At 45.9% G+C, this 19266-nt stretch overlaps 1 protein-coding gene across 2 annotated transcripts in view; it reads left to right on the top strand.

Annotated features, from left to right (window-relative positions):
- Positions 1 to 19266, top strand: part of LOC143826957 (serotriflin-like) — a 42055-nt gene that overhangs the window by 10899 nt on the left and 11890 nt on the right. For both annotated transcript variants that reach the window (XM_077316010.1, XM_077316000.1), the window contains 4 exons: positions 7328 to 7519; positions 10270 to 10360; positions 13805 to 13950; positions 17509 to 17603. In XM_077316010.1, the coding sequence (XP_077172125.1) occupies positions 7328 to 7519; positions 10270 to 10360; positions 13805 to 13950; positions 17509 to 17603 (524 nt within the window). The remainder of the gene's footprint in view (positions 1 to 7327; positions 7520 to 10269; positions 10361 to 13804; positions 13951 to 17508; positions 17604 to 19266) is intronic.

Genomic DNA, 19266 nt, shown 5'->3' on the forward strand with positions numbered 1-19266 from the left:
GACGGGCCAAGTAGCCAATGGGGAGCCACAGCTCCCTATTGGCCAGTTGGCCCTGGAGTGCCACTCGGAGGAGCGAATCAGGAGCCGCTTTGAGGCTCCTGATTCACTCCTCCGAGTTTTTGTCATGGACAGCTCACGCCCACTCTCCGCCCACTTAGCCGTTAGCCTTCTATTTATAGCCCTTAGCCTTCTATCCAGTGGAGTGGTGTAAAGATACTTCTCTGTCGCCCCTTTTCTGTTGCCATGTCCCAAGCTCTCCACTCTTAGTAGGCACCCTGGGTAATCAGATCCAATGTACACAGAAGTGCTGCTGATAGATGGAAATCCTCAGGTTAGCACTTACTGTATCAGCACTTATTGCAAAGTGGCAGCTTTTAGAATGCACCATTACTGATGACTTTATTTACACAGTATAGTATTTTAATATTATTTTATCTACTGTTAAGACATTGTTGTTGTTGTTATTGTTGTTCTTGTTGTTAGGTGCGAAGTAGTGTCCGACCCATCGCGACTTCATGGACAATGATCCTTCAGGCCTTCCTGTCCTCTACCATTCCCTGGAGTCCATTTATGTTTGCACCGCCTGCTTCAGTGACTCCATCCAGCCACCTCGTTCTCTGTCGTCCCCTTCTTCTTTTGCCCAGAATCGCTCCCAGCATTAGGCTCTTCTCCAGGGAGTCCTTCCTCCTCATGAGGTGACCAAAGTATTTGAGTTTCATCTTCAGGATTTGGCCTTCTAAGGAGCAGTCAGGGCTGATCTCCTCTAGGACTGACCGGTTTGTTCGCCTTGCAGTCCAAGGGACTCGCAAGAGTCTTCTCCAGCACCAGAGTTCAAAAGCCTCAATTCTTTGACGCTCGGCCTTCCTTATGGTCCAACATTCGCAGCCATACATTGCAACTGGGAATACCATAGCCTTGACTAGACGCACTTTTGTTGGCAGGGTGATGTCTCTGCTTTTTAGGATGCTGTCTAGATTTGCCATAGCTTTCCTCCCCACTAACAAGCGTCTTTTAATTTCTTTGCTGCAGTCCCCATCTGCAGTGATCTTGGAGCCCAGGAAAATAAAATCTATTTCTTCTCCATCTATTTGCCAGGAATTGAGAGGGCCGGATGCCATGATCTTCATTTTCTTGATGTTGAATTTCAAGCCAACTTTTGCACTCTCCTCCTTCACCCTCATCAACAGGCTCTTTAGTTCCTCTTCACTTTCTGCCATTAGAGTGGTATCATCTGCATATCTGAGGTTGTTAATATTTCTCCCTGCAATCTTGATTCCAATTTGTGACTCATCTAACCCCGCCTTTCTCATGATGTGCTCCGCATGCAAGTTAAATAGGCAAGGCGATAGTATACAGCCTTGCCGAACTCCTTTTCTCACTGTTGCTTCTTGACCTGCATATAAGTTTCTCAAGAGACAAATAAGATGCTCTGGTATTCCCATCTCTTTAAGAACTTGCCACAATTTGTTGTGCTCCACACAATCAAAGGCTTTAGCATAGTCAATGAAGCAGAAGTCGACGTTCTTCTGGTACTCCGTAGCTTTCTCCATGATCCAGTGTATGTTGGCAATTTGATCTCTAGTTCCTCTGCCTCTTCTAAATCCTGCCTGTACTTCTGAAAGTTCTCGGTCCACATATTGCTGGAGCCTAGCTTGTAAAATTTTGAGCATAACGTTGCTAGCATGAGGAATGAGTGCAATGGTGCGGTAGTTTGAACATTCTTTGGCATTGCCCTTCTTTGGTTTTGGAATGTAAACTGATCTTTTCCATTCCTGTGGCCATTGTTGAGTTTTCCAAATTTGCTGGCATATCGAGTGTAGCACTTTTACTGCATCGTCTTTTAAGATTTTGAATAGTTCAACTGGAATGCTGTCAACACCACTAGCTTTATTGTTGCTCAGACTTCCTAAGACCCATTTGACTTCACATTCCAGGATGTCTGGCTCCAGGTCAGTGATTATCCCATCATGGTTTTCAGGGATGTTAAGCTCGCTCTTGTATAGTTCTTCTGTATAATTTTGCCACCTTTTTAAAATCTCTTCTGCTTCTATGAGGTCCCTACCATTTTGGTTCCTTATCATACCCATCTTTGCATGAAACATTCTCTTCATATCTCCAATTTTCTTGAAGAGATCTCTGGTCCTTCCTATTCTATTGTTTTCTTCTATTTGTTTGCACACTGTTCATTTAAGAAGGCATTCTTATCTCTTCTAGCTTTTCTCTGGAATTCTGCATTCAATTGGGTGTATCTTTATCTTTCTCCCTTGCCTTTCACTTCTCTTCTCTCCTTAGCTATTTGTAAAGCTTCCTAAGACAGCCATTTTGATTTCCTGCATTTCTTTTTCTTTGGGATGGTTTTAGTTGCTACCTCTTGTACAATGTTGCGAACCTCCGTCCATAGTTCTTCAGGCACTCTGTCTATTTGTCACCTCTACTGTATATTTGTCAGGGATATGATTTAGTTCATATCTGAGTGACCTAGTGACCCTACTTTCTTCAATTTAAGCCTAAATTTTGCAACAAGAAGCTGATGATCTGAACCACAATCAGCTCCTGGTCTTGTTTTTACTGACTGTATAGAACAGTGGTCCCCAACCTTTATTAGGCTGGGGACCGGCAGGGCATCGGGCCACGCCCACGCTTCTGGCCGCGCCCGCGGGCTGCACCCGCGCATCGAGACGCGCCCGGCCGCGCCCGGCCACGCCCGCGGATTGGCCCGCGCCCGCGAGCCATGCCCACTGATCGGCCCGCGGCCTGCACGGGCGCAGCCCGGCCCTGATTCCCTCTTCCCGCCCTCCCGCAGTAAGTAGCTTCCCGGGCTGCAAGCTTGCGGCCTGGGAAGTTTTTTACTGCGGGGCGGGGGGGGGGGCGGGGAGAGGGAGCTGCAGCCCGGCGCCATGGCCTTCGTGGCCCGGCGCCGGGCCGCGGCCCGCAGGTTGGGGACCACTGGTATAGAACATCTCCATCTTTGGCTGCAGAGTACGTAGTCAATCTGATTTCTGTGTTGACTGTCTGGTGATGTCCATGTGTAGAGTCTTGGGTTGTTGGAAAAGAGTGTTTGCTATGACCATTGTATTCTCTTGACAAAATTCTACCAGCCTGTGCCCTGCTTCATTTTGTACTCCAAGGCCAAACTTGCCTGTTATCCCAGTTATCTTTTGGCTTCCTACTTTAGCATTCCAATCCCCCATGATGATAAACACACCATTTTTTGGCGTTGCTTCTAGAAGGTGTTGTAGGGCTTCATAGAACTGGTCAAATTCATCCTCTTCAGCAGCAGTGGTTGGGGCATAGACCTGGGCAGAGTCTGCACTTACTTTCTTTATTCCATTGTCAATCCTGTTGAATTCAGATCGCTTTGAACTTCCTCCCCCCCTCCCCATTGAAACAGGAAAGTCTTCTGCACTTGGTTAGGGTAGTTCAGAAGGTGGGGGGAACCAAGCCTCTTTCTTTCTTTTCTTGAGGGGGGGGGGAGAGGAGCCAGGCAGGGAGCCTCTTTCTTTTCTTGGAGGGGAGGGGGAGAGGATCGAAAAAGGCAGAGGAGGGAGGAAAAATCCAGGACCGACAGAAGTTGAGAGAAATTAGGGGCTTCTCCTTTAAGTAAGCGTGTCCGGAGCTTTCTTTCCCAAGCTGGATATTCAGGCTTAAAAGCAGTCTGAGATATCGCACAATACAGGTTGGGTCACTCCGGATCAATCCTTCTTGCTGCAGAAGGAAAATTAAAATCGCCCAAAATCCAAACGGAAATTGCATTCTGTGTAGAGGGCAGGGACTGAATTGATCTGGGGTTGGAATAAAAGCTCCGTGCAGTTTACACATTGGATTACTGTGATGTTGAAAGGTTTGCCTTGGATTTGAACTGAGATCATTCTGTCATTTTGGGGATTGTATCCCGACTGCTTTTCCTACTCTCTTATTGATTATGAAGGCTACTCCATTTCTTCTGCAAGATTCTTGTCCACAGTAGTATACCTGATGGTCGTCTGAATTAAATTCACCCATTACTGTCCATTTTAGTTCACTGATTCCTAAAATGTCGATGTTCAGTCTTGTCATTTCTCGTTTAACCACGTCCAGCTTGCCTTGATTCATGGATCTGATGTTCCAGGTTCCTATGGAATAAAAATCTTTACAGCATCGGACTGTCTTTTCACTACCAGTTACTTCCACAACTGAGCTTTGGCCCAGCTGCTTCATTCATTCTGGTGCTACTCGTACTAGCTGTCTGCTCATACCCAGTAGCATATTGGACACCTTCCGACCTGAGGGGCTCATCTTCCGGTGTCATCTCGTTTTGCCTTTTGAACTTGTCCATTGGGATTTCATGGCAAAGATACTAGAGTGGTTTGCCATTTCCTTCTCCAGTGGATCACCTTTTGTCAGAGCTCTCAGCCATGACCTGTCCGTCTTGGGTGGCCCTGCACGGCATAGCTCATAGCTTCACTGAGCTACGCAAACCCCCTTGCCACAGCAAGGCAGCGATCTTTGAAGGGGGTGTTAAGACATAGTCCCTTCTAAACATGTACTTCTCACTGAATGTTATCTTATGCACATAACTATATTTATATTATATTCTGACTAGGGGCAAAGCCCGTTGTCTCCAAGAAGACAACGGGCGCTAGAGCTTGGCAGTGGGGAGAGGAAGGGGAGGAGTTGTCCAGTCTGTAAGGGCATGGGGTTGAATGTGTGTGTTGTGTGGGAGGCTGTGGTGGTGTAGTGGCAAATGAGGCCATGGTTGTGGAGATATGGGTGTCAAGAACCTGTGGTATGGAATGTTCGTTGATTGTGGGAGAGGACTGACCTTTGGGAATTGTGGCATAGTGGTTACAGGTGAGCTTTCCAGAGCCATGTCCTCAGATATGTGAAGGGAAAATCACTGGAGACTCTTCTTAGGGGAAGATTACATGGCAACTAGTTCTTCCCAGTTCTGCGTCATTTCCCTTCTTGTGTGAATTAGGCCACATTCACTGAAATGCCCCTCTGCCCTAATACACATGGGGTAGTCACAGTACACAGGTGTCCACCCTGTTCCTTCTGTCTCCCATATTTTCACTGTTGGTAAAATGTTATGTGCCCACATGCTTCTTTCATCGTTGCTCCTTAGAAGAACGGATTTTTGTACCCTATTGCTTACTACACAAAGGAGTCTCATAGCGGTTTACAAACACCTTTTCCATTCGTCTCTCCACAATAGTCAACCTGTGAGATATGTGGGGTTGTGAGAGATCTGAGAGAACTGGGAATGGGCCACAGTGACCCAGCAGGCCTCAGGTGTCTCAAAGCATTTTCCAATCGTCTTCCCTTTCTCTCCCCATAACAGACTCCCCATGAGGGAGGTGGGGTAGCGAGCCTCACAGGGAAGCTGGCAACCCTAAGAGGAAGACTGTCTGTGCACAGCAGTCTTGACCTTAGTAAGGTTTTTTATACTGTTTTTTTTATTTGCCAGGCCAAGATTATTTGCCAGTTACTATTTCAGTTACTATGTGTCTCCAGACATTTACTTGTTCTCTATTTAGTTTCAGGCTGTAAATATTTATTTAGATCTTCCTGCACTTTTCAGACTCACAGGACTGATGCTGGCCCAGAATACAAACAGTTGCTGGTAAGGGCTGGCCATAACCCATAGGCCAGGAGGGACACACCTGCACCACTCCCTCCCTACTGCAGGCAAAAATGGCTCCTTTGAAGGCTGGACTCTGAGGCATTGTATGATTTTGAAGTCCCACCTCCAAACCTCCAGGAATATTTCCAACCCAGAGGTAGCCAACCTACAGGTGCTCCTTTGAAGGCTGGACTCTGAGGCATTGTATGATTTTGAAGTCCCACCTCCAAACCTCCAGGAATATTTCCAACCCAGGGGTAGCCAACCTACAGGTGTGGCCTGGAGAGCTCCTGGAATTACAGCTCACCTGCAGAGTATAAAGATCAGCTCCCCAGGCAGAAAGGGCTACTTTGGACAGGGTGGTGGTAGAGAAGAAACATTTAAGGCTTCCCACACAGGTTGTTGTTGAATTGAAAGACTTGAGGCCTACTGCACAGGGTTGTTGTGCAGATGAAACAGGAGACAAAAGAGCCAGTTTCCTCTGCAGAATAGAATCATAGAATCATAGAGTTGGAAGGGGCCATACAGGCCATCTAGTCCAACCCCGTGCTCAACGCAGGATTAGCCCTAAGCATTCTAAAACATCCAAGAAAAGTGTGTATCCAACCTTTGCTTGAAGACTTCCAGTGAGGGGGAGCTCACCACCTCCTTAGGCAGCCTATTCCACTGCTGAACTACTCTGACTGTGAAAAACATTTTCCTGATATCTAGCCTATATCGTTGTACTTGAAGTTTAAACCCATTACTGTGTGTCCTCTCCTCTGCAGCCAACAGAAACAGCATCCTGCCCTCCTCCAAGTGACAACCTTTCAAATACTTAAAGAGGGCTATCATGTCCCCTCTCAACCTCCTTTTCTCCAGGCTGAACATTCCCAGGTCCCTCAACCTATCTTCATAGGGCTTGGTCCCTTGGCCCCAGATCATCCTCGTCGCTCTCCTCTGTACCCTTTCAATTTTATCTACGTCCTTCTTGAAGTGAGGCCTCCAGAACTGCACACAGTACTCCAAGTGTGGTCTGACCAGTGCCGTATACAATGGGACTATGACATCTTGTGATTTTGATGTGATGCCTCTGTTGATACAGCCCAAAATGGCATTTGCCTTTTTTACCGCTGCATCACACTGCCTGCTCATGTTTAGTTTACAATCCACAAGTACCCCAAGGTCTCGTTCACACACAGTGTTACCTAGAAGCGTATCCCCCGTAGGCATGCTTTTCATTTTTCTGACCCAGATGCAGAACTTTACACTTATCTTTATTAAATTGTATCTTGTTCTCATTTGCCCATTTTTCCATTGTGTTCAGATCTCGTTGAACTCTGTCTCTATCTTCCGGAGTATTTGCCAGTCCTCCCAATCTGGTGTCATCTGCAAACTTGATGAGTAGTCCCTCCACCCCTTCATCTAGATCATTAATAAATATGTTAAAAAGTACCGGGCCAAGCACCGAGCCCTGAGGTACCCCGCTACTCACCTCTCTCCAGTCTGATGAAACACCATTGACATCTGATAATCTGATAAGATTTGTGGTGATCTATGACGGTAATGACTGGGGAAGGCACTGGCAAACCACCCCGTACTGAGTCTGCCATGAAAACGCCAGAGGACGTCACCCCAAGGGTCAGACATGACCCGGTGCTTGCACAGGGGATACCTTTACCTTTACCTTTACTATAATAAAGATTGATTGAAAGTTATTAATGATGTTTTTCTTACGATCATTAGGATGACGAAGAGCAAGAAGGAGAAGGGGAAAATGAAGAGGAAGAGGAAGAGGAAGAAGAAGAAGAAGAGGAAGAGGAAGAGGAAGAAGACATAGGAAGTGGCGTCAGTCCAAAGATCCAGAAGCAAATTGTTGACAAACACAATGAAATCAGAAGAAATGTGGATCCACCAGCCAGCAATATGCTGAAAATGGTAGGATGCTGTTCAAGTTATGCTGCGTTTCATAATGGTCAGGTGACCACAAATGCCCATTGACTTATTAGCCAGCATAGTGTAGCGGTTAACAGGGGTGGACTCTAATCTGGAGAGGTGGGTTTAATTCCCTATTGTGAAGACGGCTGGTTCTTTTGGAACTTTCTCAGCCCCACCTGCCTCACACAGTGCCTATTGTGGAGAGAAGAAAGGAAGGTGATTGTAAGCAGCTCTGAGACTCCTTGGGATAGAGAATATCTGAATGCAATGGGAAAATGGGAAAATGAGAACAAGATGCAATTTAATAAAGATAAGAGTAAAGTTCTGCACCTGGGTCAGAAAAGTGAAAAGCATGCCTACTGGATGGGGGATACGCTTCTAGGTAACACTGTGTGTGAACGAGACCTTGGGGTACTTGTGGATTGTAAACTAAACATGAGCAGGCAGTGTGATGCAGTGGTTAAAAAGGCAAATGCCATTTTGGGCTGTATCAACAGAGGCATCACATCAAAATCACAAGATGTCATAGTCCCATTGTATACAGCACTGGTCAGACAACACCTGGAGTACTGTGTGCAGTTCTGGAGGCCTCACTTCAAGAAGGACATAGATAAAATTGAAAGGGTACAGAGGAGAGCGACGAGGATGATCTGGGGCCAAGGGACCAAGCCCTATGAAGATAGGTTGAGGGACCTGGGAATGTTCAGCCTGGAGAAAAGGAGGTTGAGAGGGGACATGATAGCCCTCTTTAAGTATTTGAAAGGTTGTCACTTGGAGGAGGGCAGGATGCTGTTTCCGTTGGCTGCAGAGGAGAGGACACGCAGTAATGGGTTTAAACTACAAGTACAACGATATAGGCTAGATATCAGGAAAAAATGTTTCACAGTCAGAGTAGTTCAGCAGTGGAATAGGCTGCCTAAGGAGGTGGTGAGCTCCCCCTCACTGGCAGTCTTCAAGCAAAGGTTGGATACACACTTTTCTTGCATGCTTTAGGACAGAGGTAGTCAACCTGTGGTCCTCCAGATGTCCATGGACTACAATTCCCATTAGCCCCTGCCAGCAAATGCTGGCTGGGGCTCATGGGATTTGTAGTCCATGGACATCTGGAGGACCACAGGTTGACTACCCCTGCTTTAGGATGCTTTGGGCTGATCCTGCATTGAGCAGGGGGTTGGACTAGATGGCCTGGATGGCCCCTTCCAACTCTATGATTCTGTGATTCTATGAAAATTGTGGCTGTATGATCTCTCTAGCAGCAAAGGGTTATCTTGTTTTAGAGGAGCGGCCCAAGGTGACACTGAGTCGCTATCCTGGCCTCAACCAAACACCTGGCAGAAGAGTAATGAGGCATCTGTGGCAGAACAGTATTGAGGCATTCTGAAGCTACCAGACAATGGTCACAAAATGTGACAACTACCCATTTTAAGATGGACAGGTTTCAAAAGAAAAGGATTGAGTCCATACTTTTAGTCATTCTCAACCGGAGTTACCAGTTTTACTCCAGAACCCCAGAGGAGTTACTCCAGTTGGGGGTGGGGTAATTTTGAAATAATTTTTAATCTTGAAATTTAACTAAGCCATGGAGGAGTCAGGAGAACAGAATGGTTTTCTGCTTATCTGTCTAGTCTGCAGTGGTCGTGTTGAAGTCACACACAATGGGAAAGGCGTGTGAGGGAAGAGCTGAATCTGCTGCATCCCCCCATTGGCTCCTCCCATTTCCCCCTTCTCAGAATTCCTTCTCCGAGCCCTCCTGGCAGCTATTCAAGCAGGAGAGGACTGTGTCCAGTATCACAGTCCACCCTCCCAAGCAGCCATTTTCTCCAGGGAAACTGATTCTTATAGCCTGGAGAGGAGCTGTATGACAGGGGATTCCCAGGTCCCACCTAGAGCCTGGTATCCCTATAGTTGTTCTCTACAATAACTGGTGTGGATTACTTTTGGTTGTCATGCATGGCAAATGAACAACATAGTTAGGATTAAAGCAGTCTACTCATTTAAAGCATGTTCATATACCCTTCTGGCAATAACGGATTTTCCATTTTCTCGTTTTCCTTACTTCCATATTCCTGTTGCTTCAGGATTCTTTTTTTGCTATTCTGCATGTGTTTTGCTCCCAAGTGGTTGAATTGATATTACTTGGCTTTATCTCCTGCAGATATAACATGCAGGTTTTTATGCCAAACATAACCTGATGTAATAGAAAATGAACCACCAGGGGGAGCAAACCATGTGCAGAACAGGGAAAAAGGAATCCTGAAGCATCAGGCATTCACAGAGGAAAATGAGAATGGGGAAAAACCCTTAGTTGGTGCAATTCCAACCCAACCCAGGGTTCTAATTTTTCATTCTCTTATCTCTATCTGGATGAGCAAGAGCAAGCGGATTTAGACACAGCCAGTTCAATCTAAGGTGGCCAGCTCCCTCCTGGCAACTGGAGGGGGGGATGGGGAGACACTAGGGCAGGACGGGAGGCACTGCTGACATTGCAGTGCTGTGTATCCGTCACTTTCAATGTGATCCAGAAGTGATGCAATGTCAGGGTGATGTTCTGGTATTTGGACAAAGACTCTATGGCAGGGGTGGCCAAACTGTGGCTCTCCAGATGCTCATGGACTACAGTTCCCATGAGCCCCTGCTAGCATGGCCAGTTGGCAGGGGCTCATGATAACTGTAGTCCATGGACATCTCGTTGCAAAGTCTTTGGCATGGGCTAACTGCAATGTGCTGTTTGTTCCACCGACCCCATACAGGTATGGGATGACACAATTGGTGAAAGAGCCAAAAAATGGGTCGACAAATGTCAGCAAACCATGAGTCCCCAAAGTGAGAGAACTATAAATGGTAAGTTTTCTGAATAGAGGAAGGGATGGTTCACAAATTCATGGTGTCTGTGGGCACCAAAGCTTAGACCTTGAATAAAACTTGATGGTCTTAAAGTACTACTGGACTCACAGACTGCACACCTCCCCCAAAACTACTTGGCATGCCGCTTATGCATTCCTTCAGAGTATCTCTTGACACAGCAGCAGTCAAAGCGGCCCTCAACCACAATACAAAACGAAGAATGATTGAACAGAACATTACAATCGATCATTGGGTATGTCAGATCTCACATGTCTCATAAACTTTAACAGGTAGTGGTGCATTTCGGGTTGCCAAGACTAGATTTGTTTGTCTGTTTCTACTCTCTCCCACATTTTTCAACATCTCCATGCGCCCTCTGGCCCAGCGAGTCTGGGGTTTGGAGTTGTGCTGTCACGCATATGATGCAGATGACATCCAGCTCTATCTCCTGATGGATGGCCGGCTGGACTCCCCCCGGAATAATTTGCCAGCTGTTTGGAAGCCATAGAAAAGTCGCCTGAAACGCAACCCCTCCAAGACAGAGGTCCTGTGGCTGGGAAGGAAGGTGGCAGGATCAGGAAGTGCACCTCCCCTGCTTGGATGAGGTGCAGATTACAGCTGTGCCTGTAGCCAGGAATTTGGGGTTGATTTTTGATGCCTCTGTGTCTATGAAGGCTGAGATCACAAAGGTAGCCTAAGCAGCATTTCCCCATCTACACCAGGCTAGGCTACTAGTGCCCTACCTGTCTCCAGAACACTTGCCACAGTGATCCACGCAACGGTCACTTCCAGATTAGATTTCTGTAACTTGCTCTATGCCGGCCTTCCCTCGTCTCTGACCTGGAAATTGCACGTGGTGCAAAATGTGGCTGCAAGAGTTCTCACGAGATCATCTTGGAGGGCCCATATCCAGTGTATGCTGTTGCATGGGTTACCAATTAGCTTCCAGATCAGGTTCAAGGTTCTGGTTCTTACCTTGAAGGCCATCTGCAGCCCGGGCCCTTCTTATCTGAGGGACTGGTTGTCTCTTTATGACCCCCATAGGGCTCTTCACTCTGCGGGTGTGAATTTGCTGCATTTTCAGTCCTGGCCTCAACCTGGTGGAATGAACTCCCAGAAGAGCTGAGGGCCCTGGCAGAGTCTTCCCTCAGGAAGACTTTGTAGGGCGAATGCTTCCCAGGGGCTGGGGTGGGCGGGCCACCTGTGTTTTCGCGGCCCGGGCAGACCCCCACCCCCATGGCAGCGGCCCAGAGGGTTCTGCCGGCCCCGGGGCCAGCAGAAGAGTGCCAGTCCACCCACCCCTCCGACAGCTCTCTAGAGGCTTCTGCTGGCCCCGGGAGCAGGCTCGCAGTGGCGAGTCCGCTCCCAGGGCTGGCAGAAGCGCACCAGCCACTCCCACCCCCCAGCAGCTCTCTGGAGGGTTCTGCCGGACCCGGGAGCGGGCTCGCAGCAGTGAGTCCACTCCCGGGGCCAGCAGAAGAGTGCCAGCCACCCCCCCCCCACCCCCGGCAGCGCTCCGAAGCCTTCTGCTGGCCCCGGGAGCAGGCTCGCAGCGGTGAGTCCGCGCCCGGGGCCGGCAGAAGCGCGGAAGCCACCCCCACCCCCCGGCAGCTCTCCGGAGGGTTCTGCCGGCCCCAGGAGCAGGCTCGCAGCAGCGAGGCCGCTCCTGGGGCCAGCAGAAGAGTGCCAGGAACCCCCCCACCCCTGGCAGCGCTCCGGAGGCTTCTGCCAGCCCCGGGCTCGGCCTCGCAGCGGCGAGGCCACTCCCGGGGCCGGCAGAAGAGCGCCAGCCACCCCCCCACCCCCGGCAGCGCTCCGGAGGCTTCTGCCGGCCCCGGGAGCAGGCTCGCAGTGGCGAGGCCGCTCCTGGGGCCGGCAGAAGAGCGCCAGCCACCCCCACCCACCCCCATATTTAAATATAAATATAAATATAAATATAAATATAAATATAAATATAAATATAAATATAAATATAAATATAAATATAAATATAAATATAAATATAAATATAAATATAAATATAAATATAAATATAAATATAAATATAAATATAAATATAAATATAAATATAAATATAAATATAAATATAAATATAAATATAAATACAAATACAAATACAAATACAAATACAAATAGTTGGGTTTTTGGACTGCCCCTCTCGCCCCAGCTGTCTTGGGGTGGTGTACATCAAATATAATTAACATAGCCACAAACTCTTTAAATTCACTAAAAATCTCTAAATATTTACATCCCTTGATCCCCCCACACACACATGCACAATTAGTTGCCAGAACAAAGCAGCCATTTTATCCAGCGGAATTGGTTTCTGCAGTTTGGAGTGTAGCTGAAATTCCAGAAGGTCTACAGGGCCTACCTGAAGGCTACAGCCTCACTGGATAGACCTTGGATAGATCTTTGTTGGATAGATCCTGAGCCTCCGGGGAGGGCGGTATAGAAGTATGATAAATAAACAAACAAACAAACAAATAAATAAATAAATCCCTTCTGGAAGGCTCTTTCTCAGTCATGGGGGAGCATCAGAAAGGGCCCAGAACTAAGCTGCCGCAGATCATAATCACAAGAGACAGAAGACCTTCTTGGAAAGAATGCAGGTACGGCATGGATTGCTGTCAGGGGAGGTGGTCCTGAAGACACATGAGCTGCAAGTCATGAAGTATCAGTACCTTCAAACCCAGAAACAAACAGCCAGCAAAGAGACTCCAGGACTGGTGTAATGTAGTACCAAGGGCCAGGCCCAATGCTAAATGGGCCACCACATCTTGCATCAGCTGGTTTCCAAACTGACTACTTGAGCAGGGGGTTGGACTAGATGGCCTATATGGCCCCTTCCAACTCTATGATTCTGTGATTCTATGATTCTATAAATGTAGGTGAATACTGCTTAATTCTATTTTGCACTGTTTATGGGTCTGCCTTGAGTGCTGTCAAGCTCACATGGGCTTGGAATCCCTTGGTGAAACTCAGCTTCTCAGGTGCATAGAAATCCAGTTAGGATCAGGCCCATGGAGCATTGGGAGAAAGCACTTAGGGTTTCGTTCCTACACCGTTCTCCCAATCTTACACTGACAACATTTTGATGTCACTTCACACTAGAATCCAGAAATGATGTTAGTAACACTCTAGGGATTTTCCTGATATCTATGGTAAAAAACTACAGAACCCATAAGGTGTCAATATCGTCACTTCTAGGTTCCAGCTAGAAGCAGTGTTGATGCCTCACCAATGCCCTTTTCTTCATGTACCCTCCTAAAAGTTTCCCACAGGTTCACAGCATGCATCTGGCCACCCTCTCTCCTCCCATGGAAGTAAGCCCCATTGAACCACACTGAGTAGGATCTTGCATACCTGCTTAGTATCACTCATTCTTTACTACTCAGTTTTGACAACTGACTCCCCCCCTTCCCATTTCTTCATTTACAGATACCTTTTGTGGTGAAATTTTATTCCAGGCCAATTATATCAACTCCTGGATAGAAGTACTGGAATTCTGGCACAGAAAAAAAGAGAATTTTCAATATGGCGTTGGGCCTATTGATCCACAAGTAAATATATATCCCTATACACAGGTATGAATACAATAAGTATCTGCTAAGTAACTTTTTTTTAATGCTCAGTCACTCCTTACTGTGGACAGGTTTTCCCGTGTCTGACAAGTGCTTTGAGAAATGGGTAGGGCCAAGTGTGGGTTTTGCCCAGCAAAGTTTCTGATTGGCCACTGGTGGTACAATTGGCTGCTGCACAAGGATCTTCACTGTATGACCAAGGGTAAGTTGTTTTGACAATTATGACAATGGCTCCAACCTCATGAGGACATGTGGCATGTCAGAATTCCATAGGTGTCCAAAGAATTCTAGATTTTGACATGGCATGTCAGAATTCCAAAGGCTCAGAATGGTCGGGGACGGATTCAAAGAGTGGCTTAATGGTGAACCAGTGCACTGTGCACTGCGCACTGTGGAGTTTCTCCCTGTTCTTTAGTCTCTGGCCATAGCTCATTACATCACAGAACAGGTTCTTTCCAAAGTTCCCTAAATTTTGGGAGCTCACCGCAGGTAGAAGGAGCTTCCAACGTTCTGTTGCACGGAAGCTTCTTGAACAATTTTACATTACTTTAGCATTTGACCACATTTTAGTTCAATGTAATAGACCCTTAACATGACTTCACTAGGACCCATTCCACACACATTGGATAATGCACTTTAAATGTGCGAAACTGGCAAATCTACTTCTAAAGTGCACTGAAAGTGCATTAGCCAATGTATGTGGGGAAAGGTTGTGTTGATCTTGCACTGAGAAGAGGGTTAGACCAGATGGCCTATATGGACCCTTCCAGCTCTATGAGTTTATGACTTGGAAAAAACCCTGAAAATGTGGTTTAAAAAAAGAGTATATAGACTTTTTAGAAAGGGATAGGTTTCTCATTCCTGAGTCCTGAATGTTGGGTCATGATAAATCTTATTAGAATGGGACATCTAATAAATGGTTTCCTCCTATAGTGGTAGACTTTCTATTCCTTCATTGCCACTTGATAGGCTGGCAAGGTGGAATTTGGGGAGTTTGCTGACATCACCACAACTTCATTTTTGGCACAAAACCAGAGGTATTGCAGGGATGCTCTATGATCCGCAGAGGCATCATCACAGCATGATCATATAACTTCCAGCCTGGCACCAGTTCCTGTGCCCCAGCATCTCCTGGCAGCCCGCTTCCTCTTCCTATGCCTTATCCCGAAATGATAAAATCAGAGTCCAGTAGCACGAAGAGTGCCTGCACTCGCTCACGCCCGGAATAAATCTTTGTTGGTCTCAAAGGTGCTCCTGGACTCTGATTTTATTGTGCTACTTCAGACCAACACGGCGACCCATTTGAATTTATGCTGAAATAGTTTGCTTACTTCCCTTTTTAATGTAGTTAGGCTGTGTTATATAACAAAAACAGAGAATACATGTTGTTGGAGAGGTTGTGGGGAAATTTGAAGTTTTCTATATATGTGGTGGTCCTGTCATTTGGTGTATAATTTTTGGAAAACAGGGTTTGCAGAGATTAGTTTTATTACAAATGAATATTTTGAACCTAAAGTGGAGCTTGCACTTCTTAATTTATTTCTTGGTGATTGTAAATGTAGTAAGCAGAAAATCTTGTAAATATTCTTTTAGGTGCTGCCAAGATGGTTATTGTGGCCAATTAGAAGATTGTTAAGAATATTTTCTTGAAAAATTGGAGATAACTTTGTAATTTTGTAAAAATTGTCTAATAATATTAGAGTGATACAAGGTTGGAAGATTGAAGATGCAGTTAAGAAATTATAGGGGACTCTTTTGGGGTACTTAAGTAAATATCCAGACACTAATATTTGTAACTCCAATGATAAATTCAAGTGGATAGCTGTGTTGGTCTGAAGTAATATAAAATTTGTGTCCAATGGCACCTTTAATGCCAACAAAGATTTACGCAAGGCATGAACTTTCGTTTGCATGCACACTTCCTCAGACAGATTGTATTATACTGATTAAGGGGATGAAGCGAGAATTGTTTTGAATATGAATATGTCTATTAATTTTTGCATGGCGGTTTAATTTCTTTCCCCTTGTGGTTAAAATTTAAAAATAAATACATAAACAAAAGCCTGGAGTCACACAGGAATATGTGTGAGTGTAGGTGTCATAGACAAAGATAGACAATATGGCCTTTTCAAGCCCCTATCCCAGAAAATCCTACTCAACATCCCTTTGATCTAATAATCAAGCCACGGGTTCATGCTCAGAAGTGGTTCCCATTGTTCCTCAGCAAGATGGTCAGTTCACATCTAAGAGTAGGGTTGCCAGGTGGTGGCTATGGATCTCCTGCTATTAGGGGCCATTCTGCTCTTTCTATGTCCTTTTGAAGCTGGATTTTCCTGTGTGAAACAGGAAAGTCTACTTCTAAACTGCATTGAAAGTGCATTATTCAGTGTTTGCGGATTGGGCCTTAATCTCTAAACCAGCCTTACTCAATTTTTTTTTTTACTGTCAAGAGACCCCTGAAACATCCTTCAGGCTTTGAGAAACCCCAGAAGCAGCGTGATCCTGCAGCATATGGCTGGGAAGCAGAGCTGTGGACACTCCCACCCAGGGTCCCTCCCCTTCCCACTCCCTTCAGGCCCATCATTGGCCATTTTGGGAGGGGGGGGTGACGACCATATATGGTCATATCACCCAATAAATGTTTGACAATTTTAAAAAATATAAAAAACAATTAATCAACTCCTACCCATTCTGGAAACCCTTCAATACCACACAAGTCCAAAAATAGCAGGAACAAAAGTGAGAAAAATGAGAAAGCCCTAAGAATCTGATTAGGAGAAGAAATTAGCTTCTATAATGGCAAATGTGGTGTTGTGGCTAAAGGAACTGAAGTGGTTAAAGGCGCTGGAGGTGTTGTTGTTGGTAGGTGCGAAGTCATGTCCGATCCATCGTGACCCATGGACAAAGATCCTCCAGGAGCTGGAGACCCAGGCTCAATTCTCAAATTCGGCCGTGGAAGCTTGCTGAGTGACTGCGGACCAGTTGCATGCTCTTGGCCTAACCTACCTGGTGAAAGTAAAACAGGGGAGAGAAGAATGATAGAAACCATGGTGAGAAAGGCAGGGTATAAATAAAAGTGAAACGGAGGAGGTGGAGAGGGGACAGGATGGCTCTCTTCAAGTACTTAAAAGGTTGTCCGTTAGAGGAGGGCAGGGAGCAGTTCCTGTTGGCAGCAGTAATGGCACAATGCCTTTATTGGCATAAAACAAGTTAGGAGCAAGGGGAACAGAAACAGAACTGTCATAATACACCAGGCAGTTTAGATATTAAAACTGTAGACAAAGAATCAGCTATAATAAAAAAATGGAATCTGCTGCTTAAGAAGACGGTGAGCTCTCCCTCCCACTGGCAGTCTTTAAACAGCAACTGGACAGATACTTCTCCCGAATGCTTTAGGCTGATCCTGCCTTGAGAAGGGGGTGGGCCCTTTCCAACTCTATGCTTCTATAAATACATAAGCATTGTCAGTGTCAGACTGAACTCAGTGCTCAGTCAAAGACTGCATCAAAATGTACAATGTTCAGGTGTAATATGGATGGTTTTCCTCTTTAACACTCACAGATGATTTGGTATAACTCATACCGGGTGGGATGTGCAGCTACTCATTGTGAAGGTTCCAAATACCCTTTCTTCTACGTCTGCCAGTACTGCCCGTCGTAAGTATTCATTCCAAAAACACTCTCTTTTCTAGATTCCCACATACAATCTGATGCTTGTGCAGAACGTACATGTGTCCTGGATCAGTTCCATTCATTCCCATGGAATAATCTGATCAGTGAGCAAAAAAAAGGGGACACTTGCCCGTCTCCAGAAAGTAAACAGGGAGCCAAGCTTTTGTACCCTCACTTTGTACCTGCTTAACCAGGCTCATGAACAGAGTTTTTAAAAAGGGGGAGGGATACAATGCATTCTAGAACCTTCATGAAACTTCTTAATTAGTTCTTTCCCACTTTTTCTTCATTTGCTATTATTTTTCTATCTCATATTATTGTTAATTGGTTTTCTTTGACCCAATGAGTAGCTTTTTGGACTATTTCTTTTTTTAAATCTGTTTTTGGGGTTAAACCCCCCCCCCCTTGTGCATGACCTTGTGCTTAACTGCTATTGATAAGACTGGGGGCGGGGCGGATGTGTAGATCTATTGTCATCCACTACAGTCCAGTTTTTAGAATGAGACCATCTAATGCTGCTTTCTAAAAATGTGAATGGGAGGTTGTTTGGAGAGGGAGAGATTGGTATTGGAAGCTGACTGCTCTACCCTGTCACAAACAGATCTTTTGGCCTTAATTCATCCCCGGAACATTTTTGGAAGTTGTAAAAGCTCTCTTTCCTTAAAACTCATTATCAAAATGACACTGAGACTTCTGTTATCAATCAATTAACAAAAGATTTCATTTGACAAAAAGGAAAGGATTGAGGAATGTACGTTTTGTTATGCAAATCAGTTATTTTACAGTTTGGCGTTTTTTATGTTCTTTCTTAGAATCTTAGTTTTCTTTAAGAGCGCCACACCATGGGGCGCCGGTGTGTAACTCAGCACACACATGCAGGCGCGCCTGCGTGTGTGCACCGAGTTATGCACTGGCGTCTGCACCTCCACTCCCTCCCCGCGGCGTGGCCCACTGCGGCGCTGGCTGCATAGGCCTGGATCGGCCGATTCGGATGCCGCCGCACACAACCCTAGTGGGAACCACGTCTACCATCCTGAGCTCTTTCAGAACAGTAGTTTTATGTATTGTTGTTTGTTCTTATGTAAACCACTCTGAGCCCCCGGGGAGGGCGGTATATGAATGAATGAATGAATGAATGAATGAATGAATGAATGAAAAAAAACAGAGTGGATCAGACCAAAGATCTATCAAGACCAACAGTACATTCACACAGTGCCCGACTTGTTGCCTTGAGGAATCCCAAAAAGAGGAGGATTGCAACAGTATTCTTCTGCCTAGCAACTGATATGAAGAGCTATACTGTTTCTGGTACTGGAGGGAGTAGATATCCATCATGACTAGTCGCCACTAATAGCTCCGGCTTCTGTGAATTGTGTGGAAATCCTCATGGTCTCTAAGTTCTCTACTTGGAATTTATGAATGGATATGATGGCTGGGTCTTTATATAATGAACTTTATAAAATGATGATGGTGAGGTTAGCCGTTCACTTGAGACTGACTCTTGGAGATCCTTATGAATCATAGATGGCATCTCTACGATCCTTGATCCCGCACCACTTCTTTTAGTTGTGCAATGTTCTGGCCGGTGCCCACTTCGATTGCACCCTCTGTTGGCTTGGTATCCTTTATAAAATAATCACAGTATTTG

This window comes from Paroedura picta, chromosome 1, assembly GCF_049243985.1.
Source record: "Paroedura picta isolate Pp20150507F chromosome 1, Ppicta_v3.0, whole genome shotgun sequence".
Lineage (NCBI taxonomy): Eukaryota > Metazoa > Chordata > Lepidosauria > Squamata > Gekkonidae > Paroedura > Paroedura picta.